The 12,309-nt window shown below is 41.2% G+C and overlaps 1 protein-coding gene across 2 annotated transcripts in view; it reads left to right on the top strand.

Moving 5' to 3' along the window:
* Positions 1-12,309, top strand: part of FNTA (farnesyltransferase, CAAX box, subunit alpha) — a 30,145-nt gene that overhangs the window by 4,954 nt on the left and 12,882 nt on the right. For both annotated transcript variants that reach the window (XM_033848774.2, XM_019921226.3), the window contains exon 3: positions 5,082-5,196. In XM_033848774.2, coding sequence (XP_033704665.1) covers positions 5,082-5,196 — 115 coding nt within the window. The remainder of the gene's footprint in view (positions 1-5,081; positions 5,197-12,309) is intronic.

The following is a 12,309-nucleotide window of genomic DNA, read 5'->3' on the forward strand; positions in this document are numbered from 1 at the left end:
AGAAATCTGTTCTGCAAAAAAATAGCATTGACATGTAAATTAGGCCAGGCCCACTGTATGGAAGTGAAACAAGAATGATGTAGATGTGTATACACAGGCATGGAAGAACATATCACTGAGGGGAAATGCCAAAATGAAAAGCAGAATGAAAGTGTTATGCCAACTTCATTAAAAAACAAGAGCAAGATTACATTTATTTGCTTAGAAAAATGTCTGGAGAGACATATCAACTGGTAACAGCCATTACCAGTGATACAGATCCAGTGCACTGGGGAGTAGCACTGGATATGGGAGACTTCATGTACTTTTATATTGTTTGCAGTGTTTACAAAGAGCATGTATTTCTTTCTTTTCTTTTTTTTTTTTGAATACTCAAAATAGTTTTATATTAAACATTTACCAAATTTAAGTTGTGCTAACTTCTGATACATAGACATATGTATCTACATAACTGTATATACATGTATACATAAATACATACATAATTCACATCTATGGTAATATTTTGAGCTTTACCTATGAAATTAATTTCAATTTGGGTCAAATATTTCATCTTTTGGAAGAAACCTAACTTGTTCATGAAAATCTTGAATCCATCTGAGGTAAGGAATAGAATTCCGGGTAGGACTGGGATATGGGAGTGGCGTGGTCAGACATGCCACTAGCCCATACAGGGTGCGTTGGCGAAAATTTGAAAAAGGAGCCACATCGTCTGGGCAGACACGGCCATGCACCAATAAACTCGGCTTGGTGAATGCGGTAGGATTTCAGCTTCCATTCCCTGCCTTAGCTGGATGCCTTGCACTGGGTGCAACCTGCATGTAGGTGGCAGTCCTAGAGGGATGGCTCAGTGGCGGTGCAAGCAGAAGATGGTCATCTGGCCAATGATCTGTACAGCTCCATTCCTCGCTAGACTGATTTAATTTGTCTGGAGGAGTTTGGTCGGGTAGGGATCTTTTCTTCTCACCACTTCTGATGATTTAGCTGAAGAACGAGATCTCCCCGATGAAAAAAGTCCATTTTCAGGTTCAAGTGTGCAGATGGCTGTGCAGCCTCCAAGTGGGCTTTCATGGTTTAATCTTAGGAAATAGCCCAATGTTGATTCTTGAGTCCTAAAAAAAATATGCTGTCGATCTGGTTGTAGATGAGCTTTGCAATTTCCCTTTTCTCTCAGCGCCTCAGCTCGGCCGCCTCACGCCAGGGATCGTACGGAGGGGCTGCATGAGGAGAGAGGAGCGGGCGGGGAGCCACTGGGCTGCGCCCCAGTCCCAGGCAGGCTGGCTGGGGGACCAGGGCCGTGCACGTCCCTACCCGGATGGCGCGGCCAAGCGGGCGCATGGTGTTCCGTGCCCTCCAGGCTGACTCCCGGAACATGTATTTCTTTTTAATTAAAAATATTTTGGAGGACTTCCCTGGTGGCGCAGTGGTTAAGAATCCACCTTGCTGGGCTTCCCTGGTGGCGCAGTGGTTGAGAGTTCGCCTGCTGATGCAGGGGACGCAGGTTCGTGCCCCGGTCTGGGAGGATCCCACATGCCGCGGAGCAGCTAGGCCCGTGAGCCATGGCCGCTGGGCCTGTGCATCCGGAGCCTGTGCTCTGCAACGGGAGAGCCCGCAACAGTGAGAGGCCTGCGTACCGAAAAAAAAAAAAAAAAAATCCACCTTGCCAATGCAGGGGACATGGGTTCAAGCCCTGGTCTGGGAAGATCCCACATGCCACAGAGCAACTAAGCCCATGTGCCACAACTACTGAAGCCCACGCGCCTAGAGCCCGTGCTCTGCAACAGGAGAAGCCACCGCAGTGAGAAGTCTGCGCACCACAATGAAGAGTAGGCCCTGCTCGCCTCAACTAGAGAAAGCCCACACGCCACAGCGGAGACCCAGTGCAGCCAAAAAAAAATATTTTTTAAAGTAACGCATGCTCATCGAAGAAAAATTTGAAGATGTTAACATCAAAAGAAGAGTATAATCATCCAGAACTAACCACTGTTAACATTTGGTGTATAGCCTTCCACTCCTCGGAAAATATGTTTCCACAGAGTTAGGTTTATACTATGTATGTGTGCATGTGTGAATATAAAATAATGTGTTTATACATTGTATATAGAGTTAACATGTTATAAGCATTTTGTTACACATTTTAAAATATTTGGGAGCTTGGTTCTTAATGACCACATAATATTCCATAGTTATTTACCATTTATATTGTTTCTAAATTTTACTCTGGTATAAATTAAATTCAGCATTTTAAAGATAGTATTTAGGAGTAGATGACCTTTGTATGTTCAGAAAGAGCTATAATTATTCATGCTCTCCTCTGATAATTTCTTTTTTGGGTTGTAGTCTAATGAAACTATACATACCCATGTGTGCTTGCATGCACACACATAAATACATGTGTGTATTGTATATTTAATTTTTAAAATTTTTTAATGAAAGGTCATTGGATGCTTAAGGTAGTGATTTTTATAAAACAAAATTGAAAACAACCAGTAGTAGCAGAATGGTTAGGCAAATCAGGATATATTGACATTGTATTCATGCATATTGACCTCCTAAAAGTTTGTGAACCCTGTCAGTAACTGGAAATTTATATGCTATAAGAAAAAATAGCAGGACTTTCCTGGTGGTCCAGTGGTTAAGAATCTACCTTCCGATGCAGGGGATGCAGGTTCGATCCCTGGTCAGGGAACATACCCACGTGCCGTGGGGCAACTAAGCCCATGCGCCACAGCTACTGAGCCCGCATGTTCTGGAGCCTATGCGCCACAACTAGAGAGCCTGCGCGCTGCAACTACTGAGCCCATGCGCTCTGGAGACCACACACCACAATTAGAGGCCCACGCACCACAACGAAGAGCCCGTGCACTGCAACAAAAGATCCCGCGTGCCGCAATGAAATCCCACATGCTGCAACTAAGACCTGACGCAGCCAAATAAATAATAAATAAAAATTAAAGAAAAATAGCATAGCATGTCCACATAAATTTTTAATTGTGGAAAAACAAGTATTGAGGAGTATTTAACACCTGGGTTTCTTTAGTAGTCTGTTTAGGGCCTTAGTCTGTTCTCTATGTTAACCTGTGCTGTGATGTGAAGGCATTTCAGCTGCAGTGAAATGAGCATTGTGATTAGCAGTGTGTGCTTTGGTGTCAGACTAGATTGGGGTTTAACTTCTGTCTCCAAAGTACACTGGGCCATGTGAACTTGTTAATCTCTCTTAAGCCTGTTTCTCTTGTGGAAATGAGAGTAAAATAGGTTAATATTTGTAAAGGTCTAAGTTCCTTCAGTTAAGAGATTGGCAAAGATCAGAAGTTTTGATACTCTGTCAGTGAGGATGTGGAAAAAAATCGGTGTATTCATACATTCTTGGAGGGACTATATATTGAACAGACCTTTTTTGAGAGGTTAATTTGGCACTGTCTGTCAGCATCAACGGTGCACGTAACCTTGATCCAGTAATTCCGCTTGTAGGAATTCATCCTACAGATGTACTGAATTTGCACGTGTGTGCAGAAACATACCATGATAGGACAGTGAAAGAATGAAAACAATTTAAACATTCATTTATAGGGGACGAGTTAGGTATAGAGTGCCCATACAACGAAATGCTGTGCAACTGTTTGAAAAATGTAGTAAACTTTGTAATGGGGAATGTGGTTGAAAATTATGTCATCTTCTCAACTTGTTCCTCAAACTCGTATGTTCATAAATAAGCATATATTTTTAACTAAACGAATAGCTGCTGCTCTGCACCTTATGTTTTTCACTCAACAACCTGTCTTAGCAGTTGTTCCATTTCAGTACATAACAGACCAGCCTCGTTACTAATAGCTGCATAGGATTTTGTTGTATGGGTGTACCGTGATGGACTTAACCCATTCTTTACTCATGGAAATTTCAGTTGTTTCCAGTTTTCATTTCTTTATTTCTTATGTAAATTTCCTTGGATGCTTTGGGCACATACAGGAGTATATTTGTAAGAAAACTTACTGGAACTGGAATTGTTAGGTCAATGAGTAGTCAGTTTTTATTTATTTATTTATTTTTTAGAGAAACACTTTATTTTTGGCTGTGTTGGGTCTTTGTTGCTGTGCACGGGCTTTCTCTAGTTGTGGCGAGCGGGGGCTACTCTTTGTTGCGGTGCATGGGCTTCTCATTGCGGTGGTTTCTCTTGTTGTGGAGCATGGGCTCGAGGCCTGTGGGCTTCAGTAAGTTGTGGCTCATGGGCTCAGTAGTTGTGGCTTGCAGGCTCTAGGCATGCAGGCTTCAGTAGTTGTGACGCGCGGACTCTTGAGCTCAGGCTCAGTAGTTGTGGCACACGTGCTCAGTTGCTCTGCAGCATGTGGGATCTTCCCAGACCAGGGCTCGAACCCGTGTGCTGTGCATTGGCAGGCGGATTCTTAACCACTGCACCACCAGAGAAGTCCCCAGTTTTTAATTTTTAATAGATATTACCAAGTGGTTTTCCATAGAGATATTTACTAGTTTATACGACCTTGAATAATGTATGAGTGAAAAAAGCAAGGCCCAGGACATTAGAATGGGATGTGATCTCATTTGTATTAAAAAAAAAAAAAATGAGAAGATGGAATTAGAACATGTACTTTTGTGTGCATAGGCTATATTTGGAAGGATACATTAGAATCACTCCACAGTTGCTTCTGGGGAGAAGAACTGGGAATTTAGTGGAATGGAAACTTAGCATGAACCTTTTTGTACTGTTTGAGTTTTCTATCATTGTGTATATTACTTTTTCAGTTAAAAAAAACTGATCAAAATAAAATGTGAGAAAAACAGCTAAGTGAATATATTTGGATATATGCACTCTTAATTTTTCTTTAATGCATAAGGTCTCTGGGGGATCTGGAGTCAGGCATCAACCCCCGTACGTGCATCCTGGCTGTGACACAAGTTATCAGGGTGGCAGTCATAGTCATGGATTTTCTTTCTTTTGCGTATTGTTATAAATCGTATACATACGATAAAGTATCTTCCTCATAGAGTAAAACAACATTTTGTACTATAGTGGTTGTTTTAAACAAGAAAGACCATCCTAATGCAGTTGTGTGCTCTGTTTCTAGTTCAGGATGTTTATGATTATTTCCGGGCTGTCCTGCAGCGTGACGAGAGAAGTGAAAGAGCTTTTAAACTAACCAGAGATGCTATCGAGTTAAATGCAGCCAATTACACAGTGTGGTAAGTAAGACACCTCGTTAATATTCCCTGTCTGAATGTCGCAGGTTTTAGTTTGGATGACTTTTTTCTTAATGATAATTTTTATCAAAATAACAATTCACATATGAGTTTAAAAGTCAGAGACTGAATGAAAAATAGCAATCTCTGCTCTATTCCTTCTCATTACAGAGTCCCACTCCCCGGAGGCAACAATTCCTAGGTGTTTTTTCTTAAAATCACCTCTATATTCTAAATCATATGCTTGATTATTTTTAATTTTTTCACTTTACACATTACTCCTGCTATGGAAGATACAGAGTTCAGTCTCCTATACTGTCTCCATCACAGTAATCAGTTCATGGTTCATGCAGACCCACATTTCATCATATATTTATATTTCCTTTAACAGATTGGCTTTTTTATTTAGTTTTGTTCTCTTTTTACCAGCAAATTATCTGTCTCCCCGACTCTCTGCTCATGTAGAATGTCACGTTACTGTTGAGCACAGCAGGTAACCCTTCAGTTCCTTCTTTTCTTCTCCAAGGACTTGGGCACCGTGTGTCTGGTCCATAGCTCTTTCCTGTGTCAGGTCCCTGTTTCCTAGGTCCCACATCTTTCTCTTTCCTGCTTTACTCTCATTTTATAGACCAGATCCTTGAATAGAAGAAAACTCTTAGAAGGCTGTGATGGAAATTGTTACTGAGGTTTCGTAAATTTAAAAGTGTCTTCAGTCTCTTCGAGCTTTAGTGATAGAATTCTAGATTGGAAATCATTCTCTGTTAGATTTTTAAAACTGTCTTTCTGTTTCTTTCAGCCTCTATTGAGAAGATTCCCATTCCTTCGTTTTAACCTTTTCTTTAGCTTTGGGAAATTTTTTTTTTTTATATGTTCTTTTGATAATGTCTTCTCTCTTTCCTCTGTCGGCTCTCTCTGGAATGCCTTTTAGTTGCATGTTGTACTTCTGAGGTTGTCTTTTCTTACTTTTATCTGTTTTTATTTACTTTTGAGATTTTTTTCAGCTTTATCTTCTAACCTATCTGCACTCATTTTTAATTTACAAGAGCTCTTTTTATCTTCTCTGAGTATTCTTATTTAATAGCATCTTGTTTATTTCATGGGTGGGATATGTTTTCATTTTTCTGTTTATTTGTTTTGGTCTCTTTAATGTAAACATTTTTCTCAAATGAATGGTAAGTTCTTGGCTCTCCTTTCATACTTACAGTGGAAGCAGGAAAATGATTTGGCATCCCTGCGTGTTGCAGGACTTGTCACCGAGAGGGGTTTACCATGAAGTTAGTGTGGAGGCATGGCTGCTTTGTTTGACGTCTTCATATGTCAGTATTTCTGGGTCTTTTCTCTTGACTACTTTGTTTCTCTGAAGAAGAGCTGTCTGAAGAATGTACATTTGGCTGCCACAGTTCTGGGGGTCAGTTCTGGCAGGGGAAGACAGGGGTGGGGGGCATCTCAGCTATTCAGTGTATCAGCGTTAAATTTCCTTGTTTCCAGCCTTTACCTCACCCTGCCTTCTGCTATGTCTGGTATTTCTTTCTGCTTTGGATTTTTCCAGAAAATAAAGCCACTTGTCTGCTGCCCAGGCTTTTTAAGAAAACCCTAGTCCTCCTTCTCCTATGTGTTTTCTTTACTTCCACAAAACACTTCACTTCTGGCGCTTCTAGTCACTGAATGTGTGTGGGATTTTTCCCCTACCAGGCAGTGCCCTGTGACACCACCTGGGTGTCCTACAGTTTAACTCAATTCTAACACTGTCTACCTGGAGGTAACGTCAGATCCCACAGGTTAAGGGCTCGGTCCCACAAGCCTGCCCCACCCCAATGCCAGTCGCACATCCTGTGCTTCTGACTGGTGGGCCATAAATCAGAGGTTCCACAATTCCCTCCTTGGGTTCAACTGATTTGCTAGAGCAGCTCACAGAACTCAGTGAAACACTTACTTATGTTTACCAGTTTATTAAATGATATGATAAAACACAGAGATGCACAGCCAGATGAAAAGGTGCATAGGGTGACATCTGGGAGGGTCCCGAGCACAGGAGCTTCTGTTCCTGTGGGGTTGAGGTGCATCACCCTCCTGGTACATGGATGTGTTCACCCACCTGGAAGCTCTCTAAATCCCCTACTGTTGGGATTTAATGGTGGCTTCCTCACGTGGACACGATCGATTATTAACTCCATTTCCAGCCCTTCTCTCCTGTCTGGAAGATGGGAGGTGGGGCTGAACATTCCAAGTTTCTAATCAAGGCTTGGTCTTTCTGGTGACCAGGAGCCATCCAGGAGCCCGACCAGAATCACCTCAGTAGAAGGGATGCCCGAGTGCTCTTATCACTCAGGAATTTACAAGGGTTTTAGGAGCTCTGTGTGAGGAAGAAAAAGACAGACAGACAGACACACACACCCAGGTTGGGAGATGTTGTCACCTCTCTGCTCAGGGTTGGAGGAAGGATCTTGGCTGCTGAGGACTCTGTCTACATTTTAAAATGTTTTCAGCCCCACCCTTGACTTCCAGTTTTGGAAATACCTGATACATCTGATTTCTGAACCTTTCTTCCTCAGTTGACAGGTTTTTAGCACTTTCTGGTTTTCTAAGTCAGTCAAAACTTATCAGCTTACCATTTTCCATCGTTTTGTTGACCTCTTCCAGTTGCTGTGGTATCCCCTCATCCTTGTGGATTTATACCCTTTTTATTTCTTTACTGTCATTTTAGTAGGATTATCTAGAGCTGTTAGGGTGCTCGTCCATCACTTTATGTCTCTAATATGCACATTTTTAGCTTGTAAGAAATTCCTGACTGTACACAGCTCAGAGCAACTTAGAATGCATTTAAAATTTCCTAAGTTTATTTGCTGTTTTCTTAAAAACAGTATACCTGAAATTACCCATATGAACCAGGCTGTCTGTATGTGTATGTGCTCTGTGAAGCCTTATTTTCTTTAAACTAATTATAATAGAGGAATACTGTCATTTCCTCTATTTAGCATTTCATTTTAAGAGATAACTTATAAAGTAGTTTTTTGGGGGGTTGGAGTCAAGATGGCGGTATGGGAAGACACAGAGTTGGCATCTCCCCACAACTAGGGCGCTTGCCAGACACTGGTGGGGGACCTCGAAGCCCAAGGAGATGGGAGGAACCCCCAAGTGAACCGGTAGGACGTGGGGGGACTGAGCAGGGAGGAGAAGTGGAGGCCAGACAGGACCAGCGCCCCTGAGGGGTGGCTGAGAGGGGAGGGGTTCCTATGCCTGGAGGGACCCTCGGGGGCTCGGATTGGAGCGGGCAGAGTGCCCAGCATTTGCCCTACTCACTTGAGCCTGGGAAGCCTGCTGGGCTCCCAGGCTGGGTCTCCCGCCCTCCAAAGCCCCCTCCAGGATGCATGGGTCTTGGAGGCATAGGAGGGAGGCCGGGGGAGAGGAGGAGAGGCAGCAGGAGGGGCCCTCCGGGACGGCAGGAGCAGGAGAGGAGCAGAGGGTGTTTGCCCCGCCCACTTGGGCCCAGGAAGCCAGCTGGGCTCCCAGGCCGGGTCCCCCGTCCTCTGAGACCAGAGGCAGGCCTGGGCCCCTTCTGTTCCATTGAGCCTAAGCCCCACCCCCACACACACACACCCCCAGGGCCTTTTCCAGCTGTGTGAGTCCTAAGCATAGGCCCCACCCACTGCCCAAACCTCACCCTTGCTTAGGCCCCACCCTCCATAGCCAAGGCCTTTTCTACCTTTTTTTTTCCTTCCTTCTGCTCTTGTTTTTTTTTTCCCTTCTGCTCTTGTTTACTATTGTGATTCTGTTTTACCTTACGGTTGTTTCATCTATATTTTTATTTTTATACTCTTTCTAACATACCTGTTAGTTTCCTAGTCTAATTTTATTTTTTACTCTTTCTTCTTATTTTTTTTTTTTTTTTTGCTGCTCTGCGCAGCTTTCAAAATCTTGGTGCTTGAGCCAGGGGTAGGACTGAAGCTCCTGTGGTAGGAGTTCCGAGTCTGAACCACTGGACTAACAGAGCACCTCAGACCCCAGGGAATATTCATTGCGGTGAGGTCTCCCAGAGGTCCTCATCTCGGCACCAAGACCCAGCCCTACCCAACAGCCAACAAACTCCAGTGTTGGACGCCTCAGGCCAAAGAACAAGTAAGACAGGAGCACAATCCCACCATCAAAAAAAAAAAATGAGACTGCTAAATATATATCACAGGTGAAGGAGCAAGTTAAAAACATAAGACCAAATAAATGAAGAGGAAATAGGCAATCTACCTGAAAAAAAAATTCACAGTAATGATAGTAAAGATGATTCAGAATCTCAGAAATAAAATGGAGGCCCTGATTGAGAAAATACAAGAAATGTTTAACAAAGATCTAGAAGAACTAAAGAACAGAGAAACAGAGATGAACAACACAATTGAAATGAAAAATACACTAGAAGGAATCAATAACAGAATAACTGAGGCAGAAGAACGAATAAGTGAGCTGGAAGATAAAATGGTGGAAATAACTGCCGAGGAACAGAATAAAGAAAAAAGAATGAAAAGAATTGAAGACAATCTCAGATAGCTCTGGGACAACACTAAACGCACCAACATTCAAATTATAGGGGTCCCAGAAGAAGAAGAGTAAAAGAAGTGGTCTGAGAAAATATTTGAAGAGATTATAGTGGAAAACTTCCCTAACGTGGGAAAGGAAATAGTCACCTATGTCCAGGAAACACAGAGAGTCCCGTACAGGATAAACCCTAGGAGAAACACCAAGACATACTAAAACTAACAAAAATTAAATACAAAGAAAAAATATTAAAAGCAGCAAGGGAAAAACAAAAATAACATACAATGGAATCCCCAAAAGGTTAACAGCTGATTTTTCAGCACAAACTCTGCAAACCAGAAGGGAGTGGCAAGGTATACTTGAAGTGATGAAAGACAAAAACCTACAACCAAGACTGCTCTGTCCAGCAATGATCTTATTCAGGTTTGATGGAGAAATTAAAAGCTTTTCAGACAAGCAAAAGCTAAGAGAATTCAGTACCACAAAACCAGCTTTACAACAAATGCTAAAGAAACTTCTCTAGGCGGGAAACACAAGAGAAGAAAAAGACCTACAAAAACAAACCCAAAACAATTAAGAAAATGGTACTAGGAATATACATATCGATAATAACCTTGAATGTAAATGGATTAAATGCCCCAACCAAGAGACACAGACTGGCTGAATAGATACAAAAACAAGATCCATATATATGCTGTCTACAAGAGACGCACTTCAGATGTAGGGACACGTACAGGTGGAAAGTGAGGGGATGGAAAAACATATTGCGTGCAAATGGAAATCAAAAGAAAGCTGCAGTAGCAATACTCATATCAGATAAAATAGACTTGAAAATAAAGACTGTTACAAGACATAAGGAAGGACACTACATAATGATCAAGGGATTAATCCAAGAAGAAGATATAACAATTATAAATGTTTATGCACCCAACATAGGAGCACCTCAATACATAAGGCAAATGCTAACAACCAGGAAAGGAGAAATCGACAGTAATACAATAATAATAGGGGACTTTAACAACCCACTTACCAATGGACAGATCATCCAAATAGAAAATAAAGAAACACAAGCGTTAAATGACACAATAGACCAGATAGATTTAATTGATATTTATAGAACATTGCACCCAAAAGTGGCAGAATACACTTTTTTTTACAGGTGCACACAGAACATTCTCCAGGATAGATCACATCATGGGTCACAAATCAAGCCTCGGAAAATTTAAGAAAATTGAAAGCATATCAAGCATCTTTTCTGACCACAATGCTATGAGACTGGAAATCAGTCATAGGAAAAAGACTGTAAAAAACACAAATACATGGAGGCTAAACAGTGCACTACTAAATAACCAAGAAATCACTGAAGAAATCAAAGAAGAAATAAAAAAATACATAGAAACAAATGACAACAGAAACACAACCAAAAACCTATGGGACGCAGCAAAAGATTGAGCAATCTCACCTCAAGAAACAAGAAAAGTCTCAAACAATCTAACCCTACACCTAAAGGAAGTAGAGAAAGAAGAACAAAGAAAACCCAAAGTCAGTAGAAGGAAAGAAATCATAAATATCAGAGCAGAAATAAATGAAATAGGAATGAAGAAAACGATAGCAAAGATCAGTAAAACTAAAAGCTAGTTCTTTGAGAAGATAAACAAAATTGATAAACCCTTAGCCAGACTCACCAAGAAAAAAAGGGAGGGGATGCAAATCAATAAAATTAGAAACGAAAAAGAAGAAATCACAACGGACACCACAGAAATACAAAGGATTATAAGGGACTACTACAAACAACTATATGCCAGAAAAATGGACAACCATGAAGAAATGGACAAATTCTTGGAAAGGTACAATTTTCCAAGAAAGAACTAGGAAGAATTAGAAAATATAAACAGACCTACTGCAAGTAATGAAATTGAAACTGTAATTAAAAATCTTCCAACAAACAAAAGTCCAGGGCCAGATGGCTTCACAGGTGAATTGTATCAAACATTTAGAGAAGAGCTAACACCCATCCTTCTCAAACTCTTCCAAAATATTATAGAGGGAGGAACACTCGCAAATTCATTCTACGAAGCCACCATCACCCTGATACCAAAACCAGAAAAAGATATCACAAAAAAAGTAAATTATGGAGCAATATCACTGACGAACACAGCCACAAAAATCCTCAACAAAATACTAACAAACAGGATCCAACAACGTATTAAAAGGATCATACACCATGAGCTAGTGGGATTTATCCCAGGGATGCAAGGTTTCTTCAGTATACGCAGATCAATCAATGTGACACACCATATTAACAAATTAAAGAATAAAAAAGTATATGATCATCTCAATCGATGCAGAAAAAGAAAAAGCTTTTGACAAAATTCAACACCCATTTACAAAAACTCTCCAGAAAATGGGCAAACCCATTTCTGGAAACAATCCCATTTACCATTGCAACAAAAAGAATAAAATACCTAGGAATAAACCTACCTAAGGGGGCAAAATACTTCTACTCAGAAAACTATAAAGCACTGATGAAAGAAATCAAAGATGATGTGAACAGATGGAGAAATATACCATGTTCTTGGATTGGAAGAATCA

Source organism: Tursiops truncatus, chromosome 21, assembly GCF_011762595.2.
Source record: "Tursiops truncatus isolate mTurTru1 chromosome 21, mTurTru1.mat.Y, whole genome shotgun sequence".
Taxonomy (NCBI): Eukaryota; Metazoa; Chordata; class Mammalia; order Artiodactyla; family Delphinidae; genus Tursiops; species Tursiops truncatus.